Here is an 18985-nt window from a genome sequence, read left to right on the forward strand (position 1 = left end):
GGCCCAGTGGTAGCACAGTCTGGAGGGGCAGGCACTGAGTAATGTGTCTGCACACAGAGTTCAGGAGTCCTGAGCAAAGTTCCAGTTTAGTGGTGAGTCTTGGGTGCTCCTGGTCATCTTTGGCTCCAGTGAACTTTCCCCAGCAAACCCCTCCAGTGCCGCCTTCTGCTGCTCTTTGCAAAGCCACACAGAGTGACCATCTCCCCACTTAACTATCTAGCAACCTCCCTCCTTGTTCCCAGTGCAGAGTCACAAGCCAGGTACTCACAGATCCACGCAGCTCTGGGCAGCCATGATACTGCATCCAGCTCTGGCCTGTCCTTCTTGGGCGATTCCTCCCTGGCACAGGGCTCCTCCTGGCTCCTGTCCTGGGCTGTCCCCAATCGTACCTGTCCTCCTCAGGCTTCACACAGGTTCTCCCTGCTTTCTTCTCCGGGGCCTGCAGACTGCCTCCCTCTCTCCCTGGAGCTCCAGTCCTGCCCCATGGAGTTTGCCTCCTGTTTTCTTACTCTCCCTCTCCCCTCTGGGAAAAGATTTAAAGGGACCTTGCTCTCTAAACCCCAAAGGGGTGACACTTGTACTAGATTGGGGTGTATCTGTACTAGCCTTCTGCAATATATTTACATAACTTATTTGTGCACACTAAACTAGCAACAACTTTGCCAAGTTTATGTACCAAACCGTCTACTTATAAGCATTTACTTTGATACCTGGCCTGACTGATTTACAGTCTCTGGTTCAGGACTCAAATCTTACACCATGCCCAGTGCTTCAGGCGCGCTCTCTACTACGTTCCCTGCAGCTTTTTTTTTTTTTTCTTCAGATGTGAAGGATGTTTACCCATCATTTTGGTAAAGCGTAATGCAGTGGGCTAACCACTCTTTTATGGCCACCTTACATTGCCATTTTTGTCCCATTTGTTCTTTGATTTCCCCTTTTTTTCATACAATCAATAGACCTATCTTAGTTTTTAGTTGTTTTTAGTTTTATATGGTGCGCCTGAGAATGTTAGGTTTGGGACTTTAATTGAGCAGTGTAGTCTTAGAGTTGTTCTGAAATACTGCAATACGCATTACTACAGTGTGTTTTGCAATGCTATGTATATAAGAAGTAAAACAGAAATTTTGTAGTGACATTACAAATGAGGCTTTGCCAGGACTCCCAGTGGGCGTAAGAGGCTGTCTGAGGATTCCTTTCCAGGGTCAGGCTTTCAAACACTTTCTTCTGCAAGCACTTGGCAAAGTGCCTTAAGTTCTGCAAGAAAGGGACTAAATAGAGCATTGCTCCTGCAAGCTGCATTGTTAGGAACTCAAGTTTTTGGTGAAAGGCAATGTAAACACTTAGGCACAATAGCTGGTTTCTATCTTATTGTAGTAATAATTGAAAGAATATTTTATAACTTGTAGCCTTAAAAATATTAAATATATTGTGAGGTTCTTAAAATGTCAATGCAAAATAAATTTGGTTTTCTTCAGTGTGTGAGGGGGCGTGGGAGGGGGAAGAGGGAGAGAGAATCAAACATTTAACTTTTTTCCTGTACAATAATGATGTTTGTTTCCTGCATAAAAATACCTTTCCAGTAACACAAAAGAAAATTCTTTAATGTTTTACAAGTACACAAATGTTCTCTGGGGCTGAAGCTATAATTTTTTCAGAAGTACTGATGGTATACTCTAACCACAGTATTCTTCACTGATAATACAGTACTGGTAGCTATCGATCTATAAAAGCAAATTCTTCAGTTCTGTAACACTGCTTCCTGTGTCAAGTTTTGGCAGAGTTTTGTAGACTGTAACGATTTCCTTATTTTAATAAGTTGTACAGCCATTTGCATCAAATCTTGTTTTACTAGTTTGAAGTGCTCCTGTGTGTACAAGATCATGATGATCCAGCCATCGATGTGTGTAAAAAGCTCCTTGGCAAATACCCAAATGTTGATGCTAGATTGTTCATAGGTAAGTAATGCAACTGCATGGCACAATTCATGCCTTTATAAATGGATCGTAAAGAAGCTAACAGCAAAAAAATGTATGGAGTCTTCTAAACTGGGAAACCTGTATTTGTCTGTGGATGCTGGTTCTGTAGTAGGACAGCCTATTCGAAGGAAATGTAACCTTGTCATCGACATCTTGACACCAATTAAAAAAACAAACTCCAGGAGGATAACTTGTGCGAATTAATATTTGCCACTCTCTTCTACTCCAGAATCTCTCCTTTCAGTGCTAGGTCTGTGCAGCTTATCAATTACTTCAGCCTTAAGACTGCAAAAAACAATTGTGCATTGGACTTCGATGCCAGTTGGCTAGGCCTGAATGCCCAGTAATGATTTTAGAGTGTTACCATGTATCTTTGTGATAGTAGGTCTGCTCATGGGCCTGGACCCCGTTGTACTATCTGCTGTACAAACACAGAACAACAAATTGGTCCCTGCACCAAGGAACTTTTAATTCTATTCTCCCACCCAATCAAAAAAAAAAAAGATATCGTACCCAAGAGAGTCATTGCCACATATATCAGTTGAGTTGGCAAACTCAGGAGAAGGGGACTCTAACCCCTTAGAATGCAGTCTCTAAGCCCCAACAGATAGCTGAGCTCCTTTTTGTATGTACAGGGCCCTTAGTGTGATAAACAGAATTTAGTGAGCTTATAATATTGTCTCTTCGATACAAAATGTAATAAAAATGTTCTTTGGAAAAACTACAGTATCTGTTAATGGGAGGAATGTATGTCACATGTAATATAGGCTTCGACTGTCTTCTTTGTTTGGCTAAGAAGACCAGAATAGATTTTCAGAGGTGAAGGTTAGCATTTACCTCCACCGCCCTATTTTTTTTTTTTTTTGTGGAGGAGGAGGGGTGTAGAGTCTTTATTCTATTACATATTTGTAAAATAGCTTCTGGATTTGGAAACATGCATGATGTGTGTAACTGTTTTTTATTTTTAAGGTGGAAAAAAGGTTGGCATCAACCCAAAAATTAACAATTTAATGCCAGGGTATGAAGTTGCCAAGTATGATCTCATATGGATCTGTGACAGTGGAATCAGAGGTAGGTGTATGGTGGGATGGTAGTGTTTGGAATGCTCTTTTGAAATAGTTTACTTAAAAATACAGTTCTGCCTTCTATAATATAATAATTGGAGATATACCTATCTCCTAGAACTGGAAGGGACCTTGAAAGGTCATTGAGTCCAGCTCTCTGCCTTCACTAGCAGGACCAAGTACTGATTTTTGCCCCAGATCCCTAAGTGGCCCCTTCAAGGATTGAACTCACAACCCTGGGTTTAGCAGGCCAGTGCTCAAACCACTGAGCTATCCCTACCCTCATACTAGTTTGCTTCTTGGCTGTACCACTAGGCAGGCAATTTAGCTCTCATAAGACTATACATTAAGATTGATTTCCAATTGAGTTACAACTGTTAAAGGACGCGGTCTGCTTTAATTTGGGATCTTAAATGACATGGCTTCTAAATTCAAACACACCTCTACCCCGATATAACGTGACCCAATATAACACAATTTCAGATATAACGTGGTAAAGCAGTGCTCTGAGGGCAGGGGGCTGCACACTCTGGCGGATCAAAGAAAGTTCGATATAACGTGGTTTCACCTATAATGTGGCAAGATTTTTTGGCTCCCGAGGACAGCGTTATATTGGGGTAGAGGTGTATATGAAATGTTGTCTGTACTTCAGTTTGGTGGATTTTTGTCGATCACTCCAAAGCTAAATTAAGATGCACCTGTGTGATCAATGCTCAGTATATAGCTCTGCACAGACACAGGCAGTAAGTGCCATAGCATTGGTCTTGCTACTTGAATAATTGATTGGTGGTTATGTACACACATACGCTCTAAGATGAAATAGGTATGTCTCTTGCTCTAATGTACAAGTTAAAAAATAAGAGATTTCAGTCCTAAGTAATGTCTTTTCAGTTAAAGGAGCACATCCAATTTTTTGATTTAGAGGATGTTTGCACTTCTAAAAACGAAACCAGTATTTTGATATTTCTAGTGACTGAGTTACTCGTACTCTAATTTCAGGTCTCAATCATAACTATTTCTCTTTTTGCAGAAAAGCTAATTTTAAAAAATTGGTTTCAGTTTTTATTGTCCCACAGCTGCCAGTCTGCAAATTGTTAGAAACACGCTAGACTGTAAATGTTGACAGCTCCCAGTCTTAGTGGAATTTTTTGTTACACAAAAATATAGTTCACCAAATATGTGACTAACCTTTTCTGCACTTTTATTAGTAGAATATAAGCTCGAATATATCTTTATAGAGTGAATTTCACTACTAATAATGAACAAATGGTTTCATAGAACAAATGGCATACAGTGTTTGCATACTAATAATCTATTCATCATTTACTTAGTAACACCAGACACCCTAACTGATATGGCCAATCAAATGACAGAGAAAGTTGGTTTGGTCCATGGTTTGCCCTATGTAGCAGACAGACAGGGCTTTGCTGCCACTTTAGAACAGGTGAGTGCAATATTACTTTCTTTTATTGTGGTTTCTTTCCAACAATGTTTTTTACCTTTAATGATCTTTTTATATATAAATTAAAATATTTTATAACATTTGCATGCGCATTAAGGCTAGTTTACAGGAAATTGTAACTGTGTTGACAGCCTGTGGTTCAGTGTCTAAAATTACAATTTTATATAAAAGAGAGGTTTTAGATTTATTATAAAGTTTGTGAGAACTGACCAGGAAAGTCACTGCTTTTAGCACCGCACCCAATTGATTGAGCTTCCTCTGTGTTTGTATGGGGTGGGGGAAGCTTTTGAATTCACCTCTGTGCTGGCAGGGAAAGTTCTTTGCTGTGAACTAGAATTGAGACTGTTACTGCCCTTTGTTTAAGGGGCAGTTCTTGTCTATTGGATCCATATATTACAGAACAAATAGCCCCTCCCTTGATGTCCTAGCAGCCTAGTCACAACTCTGCTGCCAAAAGGGCTTTCATGCTGGCCCTGAACGCCCCTCTGCCCACCAGGTCCCACCCGGAGGGGTACTGTGGGTTAAAATTGTTTGGAGAGACTTGTGAGTATTTGCCCTTGGATCAATTTCACTCTTCATAAATTTTTACTTTAATATAATTGTAAGCAGAAAAATTACACACCACCTCTTCTGAAGAACCATCCCTAGGGTAAAAACATTTAGTTTAGCTGTGAACAAAGGAACAGTAATGGCTTAAGGTAAGACACGGGTGCAGTCCATGTGTGATCTGATGGCCACTAATGGGCCATTTATAGGAACTGTGATAATGTGCATGTTTTATTCCTGAAGACTATTCTTCATTTAGAGTGGCTGGACACATTTATGATGTAAATAAAAAGGATCACATTAAAATGCTGTAGTTTGAATAAACAAAACTTGAAAATCTCAGGAAATCTAAAGTAAAGTATCTATTTGAAAAAAACAAACCAAAACCCTGAATTTTTTGCCTTGCGAAAGCACATGCTTTAGCTATTCACTAGATACCCCTTCATGACCAATCAACAGGCTTCCTTTACGCGTCCAATACTGAACCATCACATCTCCCCTAAACCACCACATAACTGAGAAATGCCTCTATGTAGTCCAGAAACGCTGCCCTGAATTCTCCATCACATAGTGAAATGAGTAGTCCTATGACTCAGTCCACTTTTCACACTATATATTATCTAGGATATCTAACTGTCCTCTTTTTCTTACCCTCCTAATACAATGTTACTAATGATACTGTGCCATCGAGATAAACAAAGATCTAGCTTAACTCGTGTATGCTACACTCTTCTAAAATCTGAATTTGTGCTCAACAACTTTTCATATTTTTAAATTAAAGTCAGGACCCTATTAAGTGTATTATTGCTAAGGAATGGGTATCAAACTCCAAATGTCCTGATTCTCAAACATTTCTGCTTGTTTTTACAGAATTCCAGCGGACGGTTCTTTAGGGTAGATTTCCAGCCTTAGTGCTGTCTGATAACACACTTTTGATTTCGTAACTGCCCCAACTTAGTGTTTTGGTTTTGAAGAACTATAATTGCAATGTTAATATTTTGTCAAGTAACTTTAATGATGCTGGTTTTTTACATTGTAATTGATGCTGGCAGTTGGCAGAGCAAAGTTCAGTTTACAAACTGAAACTTAATTGCTTAGTCTTTCTGACGTGCTATTGATAAACTTAGCAGAACTCCATTTTTATTTTTTTATAATTTCAGCAGATAATTTAGATGTTTAGTTTTAAGCATTTTCTATTTTGATTTTGAATTTTCGCAGTTATGGGAAATTTTTGTGGGGAATCAGACAATAATTACTTAATGACAGACGTTGAGGTTCAAAAAATTAAAGCTTTATAACTATGTAAGCAGAATTGGTTAACACATGTCAAAATATACAGCATAAATATCCTTAAATCAAACTGTAAGTTTGCAAGCAATATTTTTCTTACTTGCCTGTCTGTAAATGTCAATTATTATTGACAGAAATAGTTTTGTTGGTTTGTGTGTACAGTGAATTTGACACTTACCACCTAAAAATCTAATCCTTCCAAGCCTAACTGTTAACTACTGTGTGTGCCTGTCTGCAAATGAGCACAAATGGTGGATAGGGCTGGTGACACAAGCTCTGCTGGATTCCTCATAGGTCCTAGGAAGTTCTAAGCTGATTATGATGTTTATAGGTGAAACCTCAGCTTAATATTTTTATAATAAATAACTCCAAAATTCTCCATCTACCCTTATTAAAATCAATACTGTACACCATTCTGATTTGAGGACTCGTGGGAACACAGTTTTATTTTATTCTAGATCAAGTTGTTTTTGAGACAGTTCATCAAAATTGCTGTGTTTTGTGTTCTGCACCAGTGTTATAGATTCAAATGGATAGTTGCAGAATTCTAGAAGGGGTAATATGTTCTGGTCTCCTGTGTCATAAAGCCTTGTTCTATCTGAGTCTGAGTTCTTGGACTATGTACTTGTAATAGGGCAGTGAAACATGATAAATACTTTAAGTGGGAATGAGACAATGTAAAGCAGTAACAAATATTGATACATTAATATCAATACAAGTAAACCCATTGTGCCTAATACAAGATGGGAGATTGATATTTGCATTTTTAAAGTGCAAAACTTTTGAAACAAGGCTGTTTTCTTCAGTTTAGGACAAGAAGTGAAAGTGTAGCTTTTGATTCTTTCTATGCTCTCTGTACTGTGCAGGCTGAGGAGTTTCAAAGCAAATAATAGATAGCGCAATACAAAAACTGTAGCTGCTTGAAAGGTTTCTGCCAAGTTTCTTTTAGTGAAGTCAGGCACCGCTAGCTAGCCATTGTCTTGTCCAAATCTTTTAGAGAAATAAATCTGATAGTAAAGATGCCATAAGTGAAGTAGAAAGTCATTTGACTAGAAAAATAACTTGCACAAATTGTCTGCATAATTTTAAAGCCCAATTTATTACTATTATCTTTTTGTAGGTATATTTTGGCACTTCACATCCCAGATCATATATTTCTGCCAATGTAACTGGCTTCAAATGTGTAACAGGAATGTCTTGCCTGATGAGAAAGGACGTATTAGACCAAGCTGGAGGACTGATAGCTTTTGCACAGTATATTGCTGAAGATTACTTTATGGCCAAAGCAATAGCTGACCGGTAAGATAACTTCCAGAGAGTTGTCTCTACACCATATTAATTTTACAGTGTGTTCTATAGTTACATCCTTTGTTCTTGTAAAATAAAACTAATGCCTCTTGGTTAAGTATTTGATTTGAGGCACATTCACTGTGTATGTTTAAAACTATGGTAGATGTTCCCATGTAGTGCATAAATAGCAGCATACGCCCTCCACCCTTCTGTCCCCTGTGCACGAAATGTCCTCTCTGAATTAATCTGTAGGCTACTACCCTCTACTCCTGCAAGTACCTCCTGAAGACCCACTTCTTCTGGGACCTCTGCGAGGAGTTAGCAAACAGGAGATGGCCAGGTGGTGTAGCATTGGGGATGTATGATTTTAGTGTTGTGTTTTTTGTTTTTTTTTGTTTTAAAAATCTTTCAGTTGATTTGGAACCCCCAAGCTATGCACACACTAACCTGTGGAATCATGGAAACCTATTTTCATTACCGTGCTCATCCCTTTTCTCCTACTGTTTAGTCACATTCTTTGCATCTTGTTTCAAATAAGAGTGCAAGCTCTTCTGTGGCAAGGTACATGCCTGTGTGTTAGTGTCGTGTCGGCCCCAAAGAGATTCTGACTGACTGGGGTTTCTAGACACTGCCACAATGCAAATAACTAAGAACAGTGGTGGAAATGTGTGTCCATCTATCCTATATGAATAGATCCTGTGAGAAGTAATTAGACTTGCATCTCACTTTCAGAAGTCTGCAAGGGGTCATCAGTTTTTCTGTGAACACGGCACAAACATAATCTGTGGNTTTTTTGTTTTTTTTTGTTTTAAAAATCTTTCAGTTGATTTGGAACCCCCAAGCTATGCACACACTAACCTGTGGAATCATGGAAACCTATTTTCATTACCGTGCTCATCCCTTTTCTCCTACTGTTTAGTCACATTCTTTGCATCTTGTTTCAAATAAGAGTGCAAGCTCTTCTGTGGCAAGGTACATGCCTGTGTGTTAGTGTCGTGTCGGCCCCAAAGAGATTCTGACTGACTGGGGTTTCTAGACACTGCCACAATGCAAATAACTAAGAACAGTGGTGGAAATGTGTGTCCATCTATCCTATATGAATAGATCCTGTGAGAAGTAATTAGACTTGCATCTCACTTTCAGAAGTCTGCAAGGGGTCATCAGTTTTTCTGTGAACACGGCACAAACATAATCTGTGATGTTGCTGTTGGCTCAGGTTTTCTGAAGTAGGAATGTGACTTCTTTTTCAATTACGACTCTCGTGTGTGGAGAGAGAAATTATTGCTTATATTAAGCATGATAGTTTAACCATTTTATTACAGCATATATGGCAATGATAACATGTCCTTCAACACTTGAGTTGTTCTTTACGTATGTTATTTGGAAGTTACTTATGATGTGCATTTATTTTCAGAGGTTGGAAATTTGCAATGGCCACACAAGTTGCAATGCAAAACTCTGGTTCATATTCCATTTCACAGTTTCAATCCAGAATGATCAGGTAAAAATTCTAACTATATAGTTTTTCCTCCTGTCTTTCTCTGTCATTGCCTCTAATCAGTTCACAATTATAAGGTATAATGCACTTTTCCGAACTAACTGTTTGATCTAGTAGCCCAAATAGAAGTGCTAAAGTATCACTTTACATTCTGATGCAGCTTTCATGTGGGAGAGCTTTCTAATGTATTACTGAGAGAGAAATAAACACTGAAGAGCTTTTAATAGAACAAATACAAAAATGTAAGCAAACATTTTTCTAAATACTTCAGTATACTCCAGTAGATAAGTTTTGGACTCAGTGTGCAATAACCATATAACAAATATTGTTTATGCCAATATTTGCTGGAATGGGTATTAAGCAAAAGATTAGAGGAATGTTTTACTGAAAAGAAGCTTAAAGCACAACTTATTGAGGGAAAGGGGAGGAAATGAAAACAGAATTTTAACTATGTATTATGCAGCAAAGTTTGACTGGTACTAAAAATAGACCTTATGTTTTTAATTTTAGGTGGGCCAAGCTGCGAATTAACATGCTGCCTGCTACGATAATTTGTGAGCCAATCTCTGAATGTTTTGTTGCCAGTTTAATTATTGGATGGGCCGCTCATCACGTTTTCAGATGGGATATAATGGTATTTTTCATGTGTCACTGTTTGGCATGGTTTATATTTGATTACGTTCAGCTAAGGGGCATCCAGGTATGTAGTTGGAGTCCATATTGACCTGTGTCTTATAATAACAGATATTGCTAATGCCATTATTACAGTTAAAACTGACTTCACTTGAGAATCTTGTATAAAACACTGTCCTGGGAGATAGGATAGAATTTGGCTTCATGCATTTTCTGCTATCTTACATACACTCCAATTTAAACTGGATGAAAGGCAGGACAGAATTTGGTGTTCTGTTCTAGTTTTGTTCTTTGTAAATGCTGCAGGGAATTTTGAAATATGATACTTGAAAGACAAGCTTCTTCTCTAGATGTTTGTTTACGTGCGCCTTTCCTTTTCCCTTCAAGATATTATGCACTCAAATGCCTAGGGAGCGAAAAGGTATGAACTACTCACGGCCTAAAACCTAGCTTATTCCTGGTGATGCAAGAGGAGATTGGTGTTTGTTTTTAACATGCTTTAGCTGCAAAGCCTGTGGGTATGTCTGAGAGATGAGCTGTGGTGGTGATACTTAGCTTGAGGAGACACTAGCTCTGATTGAGCTAGCATACTAAAAATAGTGTAGCTGCCATGGCATGAGCCGCGGGAAGGACTAGCTACCCAGAGAACAATCCTGTCTGAGGCCATAGGCACAAAATTAGAATGGCTAGCCCCTGCCTCTTCTTGCTCGGCCATGGCTGCACTCTATTTTAACATGCTAGTTTGGTCAGATCTAGTGTGGTTACGTCTCCTTGAGCTGGGAATCATGCCGTTAGCTCTAAGTGTAGGCATATCCTGTGACCTAGGAAAGCTGAGCTGTTTATGCATTCACCCTAGCTTGAAAATGGTACAGAAAAATATAGGGGACTTATTACTGGGGGGAGGGAGCGGCAAGAGGACTTCAACAGAATTTCAAATGTGGGAAAGCACTGCATGGATCATAGTGTTCTGATCTCAAGATGGCACTGCAGGAATCTTTCAAATTGATCCCTCCTTTCTGCACCACCACCACTCTCCTCCCTCTTAATTCTAAAAAAAAAAAAAAAATAAATCTTAGAATTGACTAGCATTGAAATCTTGCATTTGGTCTTGTGCCTGGCCTCCTTCTTGCAGCACCCTTAGTGGTGTGAATTTGATTCAAAATCAGTTTCATTTTACTATTGGAGGCAAAGAAACAGCACCACTGCTTCAGAGCACAGGCAGAATTGGAGTCCTGGACATTTTTACCTTTCTTCAGCTTGCCATCTGACCTTTGTTCTGGTGATTCTGGTCCAAATCCTCAGGAGCATTTCACCCTCCTTGGACACACGATCAGTGTACTTCCACCCAGGGAGGAACATCTGGTGTAAGGATGATCCTGCGGTGACCTATGGCTGACTATGGGGCTCATTCTCTACACACCTTCTTTGCTGTCACTGTAGTGAGGAAGGAAGAGGCAGAACCACGTGCCCCATTGCACTTCATAGACCTTGGTGTAAGTGCCTTGGCTCCATGTGGCCTTTAAGGCTGATATGACCGAGGCCAGGTCTACAGAAGCAGGGCGGTCGACCTAAGATACGCAGCTTCAGCTACGTGAATAGCTTAGATCAACTTACCTGACCATGAGAATGGCAACGAGTCAATCGCTGCCGCTCCCCCATTGACTCTGCTTCTGCCTCTCATGAGCTAGAGTTCCAGAGTTGATGGGGAGCACAATCGGGGATCGATTTTATCACATCTACACTAGACATGATAAATCGATCCCCCCAATAGATCGATCACTACCTGCCAATCCAGCAAGTAGTGAAGACCTGCCCTTAGAAACATCTCTCTAGCTGCTCTCACACAGCACCTGGTGGAATGCATGCACCATGAGCAAGGCTAGCATTGGGTAGTGCCAGTGGGAGCTTCGTGCCAGGTTTGAACTCCCCTCTCCACCCTCCTGATCTTATGTGCTTTTTGTGTAGAAAGAAATAAACCCCTGTGCAGAGGGACCACACAGGACCTGTGCACTATTTACATCCTTCTTGGGCCCTGTTCTGCAGGCTTAAATGGTACATAGGCCTTGTGCCATGCTCTCTGTATAGGATGGATTTCACTCTTTGGGAGTACCCAAACATCTGGCCCACTAACTACTACTTTAGTATCTGTGAGATGCTTTTCCAACTCATCTCTGTTGCCTAAAATGAAATGTCTATTTGAAGGTCTCTCTTACAGTTTTCATTTGAAGAGACAGTTAACTAATGAGAAACTTGAGCCATTCTCCTTTTCCCCCATCTCCTCCTTCTGTACACAAGTGATTTCTCATACCCTGCTAGTAATCATGCCATGATCCTATCATTTAATATGTAGTATTCATCATGGCAGGTGAATAGTTAACTTTTGTTCGAGAAGTACAACGATTTTCAGACTGTGTATGTGAAAATAATATAAGCTTTCTTTTGACCAAGAGTACTTTTGAAATTGTATCTTCTTGTTGTTACTGTTGGTGTGTTTCTAAGTGTCTGATCCATCTCCCCGTAAAGTTAATTAACTTCATTGGGTGTTGAATCAGGCCCCAAAGCATTCCACTGTGGCTGAAAGTACAGTATTGAAAATATTTACTAAATGGGTTGCTTTGAAATTGGGCAGGCTACAGTATGTTGGCAGAATGGATGCTGTTGTATATTTTGAGGATAATTGATAAAAGACTGTACACGTGATAATGCACTTCTATTTAAACAAGATGTGCCCGTAAAATAAATATTTAATTTAGTAGTTGCATTAAATATTAATGTCTGTGTTTCATTCCTAGGGTGGTGCTCTGTGTTTTTCAAAACTTGATTATGCAGTAGCTTGGTTCATCAGAGAATCCATGACAATATACATTTTCCTATCCGCCTTATGGGACCCCACTATTAGTTGGAGGACTGGACGCTACAGATTACGCTGTGGAGGCACTGCAGAGGAAATCCTTGATGTATAGCCCCAGCTTTGTGACTGTATTTCAAAAAAGAAAAAAAAAGGAGAAAAAAAGTATTATAAATTATGTTTATATAAATGCTTTTAAAAAAAATCTACCTTCAATAGTTTTATTACTTGTATGTTTTGGTATTTGTTCTTTAATTTATTTTTGCATGGCACTTGCATCTGTGAAAAAATACATCTGTAGTTTTGGCCAAATGGTACCTTCTTTTTTATGTACAAAAGGAAATCAAGTGAATTGGTCCCAGGATGCATTTTTCTTTATGAATGTTCTGCAGTAAACTCTAAAGACAGTATCCTTCAGTACAGGAAAAGCTTCTTGCTCTGTGGTACGCTATCTCGGTAAATTGAGAGGTAAAATGGCCTTTGTCCATTGGATTGCAGCACACTGGAGAGTAACATCACTACAGAAGTACAACAGGCTTCTGCGGCCTTTGAAAGATGGCGCTAGTAGCGGAACACTAGGAGAGAAGTCCTTAGATGTTTCATGCCTACCTCTTGTAGTTGCTGCAGAGCAAATATAAACTAATAGATAACTAGGCCTTGCGAAAAACAAAAGCTGGAGTCTTGTATTTATATGTATATATTAAAACTATTTTTTTTGTCTCGTTGCAATGAACCAAAAGTGGGCTGAGTTTGATGGGGTGGGTGGGTGGAATTATTAGTTAGCCATGTGTTGAGGGCATCTTTTGGCCAACTCTGATTGGTTCTGTCTTGAACCACTGTTATCACTGTGGTGTAATTAGCCTAGCTAAGCCCCTTCATCATTCCTGTCCTCTTTAAGGAGGTTTTTGTTTCTGTGGGTGAATGTTTTGATAATTGGGGGGGGGGGGGATGCATTTCAAAAACATTTCACACATTAGCTATTTTCTTACACAATGTCTTATTGTTAATAAGAATGTAATTTCATGATGCAGGTATTTAATATCTTTTTTTAAGTGAGCAGATAATATACCTATAATAGTCATGAATAAATATTAACTTGCAGTAGATATTGTGAGTAGATTAATGGGCAGGATGAATTTGCTGTTACTGATTACATTGTAACCTTAATTTAACTAAGTCTACACTCTTGGCTTTTTGCCTTCTACTGTTAGTCTAGTCTTTAAATTGGATTTTTTTTGTATTCCAATGGTATGATTAAGGACTAGATTATAACCAAGTTGTAAATGCATGCTGTACTCTTTCTCTCTCTGCCTCTATGAGCCTGTTTTCCACCCCCATTGTGAGACTGTTCTTAACTTGTGGTGAACTGGACTTGTTTGGGTTTTTTTGTTTAAATATTGAAAAACAAATTTAAAACCATACAAAGCAAAATTGGAGAGGGACATTGCATAAGCCTTATGTTTTGTTTATAACTGTATACCGCTTCTTCTTGAGAATGGAATGAATGTCTGCTGCTAAATGCAAGGCTAGCATTGTCACTATGGCAGCTTTAAATCCTAATTTATACGCCACGCCTATGTCAAAGCATAATGTGTAGCATATTAGCAATAATTATATGTATTTGTAAAAAATGGACAATTTTTCACCTTACTGAGCCAATCCATTACTTGTCTATCTGATAAACACACGTGTGTGTGTGTGTGTGTGTGTGTGTACATATTCTGGGGCAAAGTGCTTCACCCAGCTTCATATTCTTTTGCCTTATGACATCACTGAATTTGTTTTTGAAGGGCATTTTTTCTACATGAAAACAAAGGTTTTTGATGCATGTTCCATTCTTTACATGTGAATCAGGGAGAAACTCTTCCTGAGGAAAGGTGCACGCTGAAAACCAGTCTAGTTGTGACCCACTAAAAGGTTGCTTTTTTTAATCACTACTACACAGCTGAATTTTGCTGACAATGTGTATATTTTATTTGTTTCATGAAGTTTGGTTGACGCCATTCATTGCACTGCTGAAGTGAAGCCGAGCTTGTTACTTAGCTTTATGCTCTTCTCCATGTGGGCAGTGTTAAAGCAAAACCAAAAAGGCTGAACAGACTTCATTTTTTAAAAAGTTTGTAGTGTAAAGAATAACTGTGGTGATGTGCTTTTTGCATTGGTGGAGCCTACATCACTTAAGAAAAAGATGATGCTTCATTTAAGCAAACACTTGATTTCTTGTCTTGTTAGAATGTTGAGTTGATGAAATGGAAACAAATACTCTTGAGTACTGCAGAGGGCACCACAACAGAACTGCATAAAAGTTATGGTTAAATGTGGTTAGTTTTAAAAGTCTTGAACAACAGAATATACCATGTTTATTATTTAAAATCATTGTCTTGTTTAAAAAAATAAATTTTGAATAAATCAAATGTTTGGAATATAAATCTGTTTTTACTTTATTCAGCTGAACTAACGTTGCCTTAAAAACGCGCGCACACACAAAACTTGTGTTAATTACCAGTAGTTGTCTTGCTGTAAAATTAAACATATAACTTTAATTCATAGCATTTCTGTGGTGCTATTCTCTGAAGTAACTGAATCCAGATAACTACAACAAATATGATCCAATTAATTTTGGTAAATGTGCATAGCAGATCATTTCTAGAAATCTGTCCATACTACAGCTTTGAACTACTTTAAAGAACTCCACATGGCTTCTTAACAAAAGAACGAAGTTTACAAAAAGTGTATTCTGAACCCTGCTAAGGAGTTTCTTCTGAACACATTTCAACCTAACAGTTCATTTGTGGAAGGTTTGTTGCAGAAACATGCTAGTTTTCTTAGAAGCAACTCAATTCTACAACATGGTGTGAAGAAAGTACAGGGTTGCAGAGTGGGTACTTCCCAACCAGAAAGTAAACAGGTTTAGTATAATCATGCATTAAAATAAGCAAGCCTGCAATTACTGAAATTAAATGTTGACTTCAGAGCAGGGCCGGCACTTCCATTAAGCGACCCTAGGTGGTCGCCTAGGGTGCCAGGATTCGGGGCGCTGGCATTTTGTGCACTCCCCACAGGGCTCATGGGAGCTTCTGGTTCCGCTCCCGTCGCGCTGCCAAAGAAGGACCTTCTGCCGACGTGCCACGGAAAACAGCGGTGGGCAATTGAGCAGCTCAATGACTGCCGCTGTCGCCTGCGGCATTTCGGCGGAGGGTCCTTCGGCAGCGCAATGGAAATGGAATCGGAAGCTCCCGCACTCCCCATGGGGAGCGCACAAAATGCCACCTCCTGAATTCTGCCTCGGGCACCAGAAATCCTGGCGCCGCTCCTGCTTCAGAGATACCTGGGGTTTTGTGCTGTTGGACATTTGAAGCTTACATACCTATGGGGTCAGTTTATGATGGCACTTTAATTAAAGTGCTCATTTATTTGAACATGATCGTTTAATACACTTCTTAAAACATCATTGTCTTCTTTTAGTTATGGGTGTTTAGGAAAAATGTCACAAGTTATGGGGCTGAATAATACCCATCATTTGTCCCATAACACCATGTGGACATCTGTGCTGGTTCCTGGAGTGGTTTTGTGAATAGTTCTCCTATTTTCATACATGTATTGAACTTGTTATAGTCTGATTACAGTATTGTACCAAGATGGGTATCATCCCCATAGAACAGGTGGAAATCGAAGCAGAAACAGCTCCTCCCTGTCCACTTAGTATTTTAACACAGCTATGTCTACTCTGCAGTTAGGCGTGAGCCTTCATTCCCAGGGAGGCAGAGTTGTGTTGGTGTGGCGGGTGCTAGCGTGCTAAAAATAGCTGTGAATGTTGTGGCACTGGCAGAGGCTCAGGATAGCTACCCAAACTCAGACTCGGGGGTAGAATACGCTTGAACTATACACTATCCTAAGCGTCTGCTGGTGAACACGGCTATTTCAGAGAGCACAAGACCTGTTAGCAAAACTCTGTCTGCGAGGGCTGGGAGGCTCACTTTTGGCTGCAGTGTAGACATAACTGTAACAATGGCTCTTCTCTTCAGCAGGAGTGGAGGGAATTATTCACAGATCGAATAACGGGAACATTTTGCATGAAACTTTTTGCAAAAAAAAAGTCCCTTATTTTTAAATATATATTTTCTTTTTAATTTTCAACCAAGCCTATTCAGTCCCTTCAGGGGCATTCATCGCCTCACAGGGTCAGACCTTGGAAGTAAGGAGGTAAAGTATGTCCTTCATTTCAGAAGTGGAAGGAATCTCCACCTATCTGCTACTGTATAGCAGCACATGGATAAAAGTAGCGATATTACAATTTTAAGCTAGTTTGTTTTGAATCTCCTACCTCTTGACAGTTTAATACTGTTAGGAGCTTTTACAGGATTCAGCCAGCCCCTCACAATCCGGAGATGGCCAGTTTCAGCAGTGGCGTGAATACTGCAATGGTGCTGCAAAATACATGTTACCACAATTAAGGGTTGGTTTCCTGTTCATGGGAAATTGCATCTTATGAGAAGATGATACAGATTGTCAGCTTCATGACCACAGGGTAAAGTGTCACAGTATGGGGGAAGAGGTTTCTGGACATTACAACCACCTCCTACATTGTGTGCTCGCTCTAACACAAATTCTTCCAGCTGCTCAAAGATCCTGTAAACAGGCTTTGCACATGGGAAGGGGATGTGACTGCGAAAGAGAGAGGCAGACTTTGTCCCCACCCCACTTTCCTCCAGGCTCATGAACACCTGTGGAGCGTCTCCATGGCCATTACTGCAACCCAGGGGTTCTGGAACTAAGGATGTGGCAGAACCCCCCGCTTGCAGTGGTTTGGTTTCCATCGAATGCAGGGTTTGTAGTTTTGTTCAATGGCTTTCTGCAACCCCACTATAAAAATTGTTCCAATGCCACAGCTGCAGTCCATGGACAACAGCACCCTCTGTGGCCACTGTGTGCTCCCTTAGAGATTGGCTACTTTCCAGTAGTAGCCTTATGTCTGCAGTGAAGCAACAGTGGGAGCCTTGCCAGTGATCCACAAGGATTACGGGTAGGCATAACAGCAGTCACCAGAGCCATTGACTTGGTAGTTCGTAGCTTTGACTTGTGTCATGTGACTGGGGCCAAAAGGAAATGACTGTTTTTTTACCAGTACTTCTTATGTTCAACAGCTTTATTAGGTGTTGGTGGAAGAAAACTGAATCACTGGGAAAGTGGAGCAAATGAATCTGCCTGAATCTCAGTCTGGCAGTGATCCTAGCAGAGAACTGCAGGAGGTGGCTGCTTCCAAATTTTCCTGGAAGTAAGTAGTACTGAAAGACCACCAAGGACAGAATCATCCACCTTCAATGACAGCCTGAGCCAAGCCAGAATTTTCGTCAGGAATACCATGTTTTCTTTATTTTACACAAAAAAAACACCCAGCTGCCAGATGAGCATTGACCATATTATAGAGTTGCTCCATGAGAACAGTTGAGGTCATATTTAGACTTCAGAATGCAAGAGTGTTTTCCATAGTGATGCAATGAAAAATGTGGTCAGGTCTGATGTGATACAGAAGTTTCAAAATTCTGCACATTCAAATGCCCTTCCAGTAGATATATCTTAAGCAACTTCCTTGTGAGATTGTCTCAGATCTGAAATATCCCATCCCAAGTGAAAACCCAGATCAAAATTTTGCATATCCTCCCTATCTTTGTGTGCTATGTATAGCTCTGATTCTGTTTTCTATGTATTTATCTTTCCCTGTAAGAAGACTGCCCATCTGTCTCTTAAGTGTCCCTAGTCTCTGTTTGCCAGAAGCTGGGAATGGGCAACAGGGGATGGATCACTTGATGATTGCCTGTTCTGTTCATTCTCTCTGAAGCACCTGGCATTTGCCATTGTCAGAAGACAGGATACTGGGCTAGATGGACTATTGGTCTGACCCAATATAGCCGTTCTTATTTTTGTAGTAAACTACCATCTACTTAACAGCTTAAAACCAGGTCCTAAGGTGGTGTGATCAGTATAGCTCCTTTGAACTCAATAGTGCTATCATGATTTGAAGATTTGGCCCTTAGATTTGTAAGCAGTCTGCAAAGCAGGGATCGAACTCAGGTCCTTTGGCTCTAAAAACACAGGATCCAACCACTTGAGTTAAGAGGCTCAGTTTTAGGTGCGCCAGTATTAAGGCTTATAGTAACACTGACATCCCATAACAGTAGATAACTGTATCTATGTATTCCCACGCACCATTACAAGTTGCATCAGTGACTAGAGGTGTTTAGGAATATATTCTGCACTGCACAGTGGAATTTAGCCACCTACTCTACTTTCAGTTTCCATAAATCTGGGTCACAACTCATCCTGAGCACAGCAAAAAATGGAAGAATTTGACCCAGATTGGATTCATTCAAGTACCTG

At 39.8% G+C, this 18985-nt stretch overlaps 1 protein-coding gene across 2 annotated transcripts in view; it reads left to right on the forward strand.

The window, feature by feature from the left end:
* The window catches only part of UGCG (UDP-glucose ceramide glucosyltransferase), a 45775-nt gene extending 30754 nt beyond the window's left edge, over nucleotides 1-15021 (forward strand). The window contains exons 3-9 of one of the 2 annotated variants that reach the window (XM_075067386.1): nucleotides 1853-1955; nucleotides 2946-3047; nucleotides 4372-4484; nucleotides 7459-7637; nucleotides 9043-9129; nucleotides 9637-9826; nucleotides 12552-15021. In XM_075067386.1, coding sequence (XP_074923487.1) covers nucleotides 2987-3047; nucleotides 4372-4484; nucleotides 7459-7637; nucleotides 9043-9129; nucleotides 9637-9826; nucleotides 12552-12722 — 801 coding nt within the window. In that variant the 5' untranslated portion in view covers nucleotides 1853-1955; nucleotides 2946-2986 and the 3' untranslated portion in view covers nucleotides 12723-15021. The remainder of the gene's footprint in view (nucleotides 1-1852; nucleotides 1956-2945; nucleotides 3048-4371; nucleotides 4485-7458; nucleotides 7638-9042; nucleotides 9130-9636; nucleotides 9827-12551) is intronic. The other variant, XM_075067387.1, reaches the window with a different exon arrangement.
* The last annotated feature ends 3964 nt before the right edge of the window (nucleotides 15022-18985 follow it).

Source organism: Chelonoidis abingdonii, chromosome 6, assembly GCF_003597395.2.
Source record: "Chelonoidis abingdonii isolate Lonesome George chromosome 6, CheloAbing_2.0, whole genome shotgun sequence".
Taxonomy (NCBI): Eukaryota; Metazoa; Chordata; order Testudines; family Testudinidae; genus Chelonoidis; species Chelonoidis abingdonii.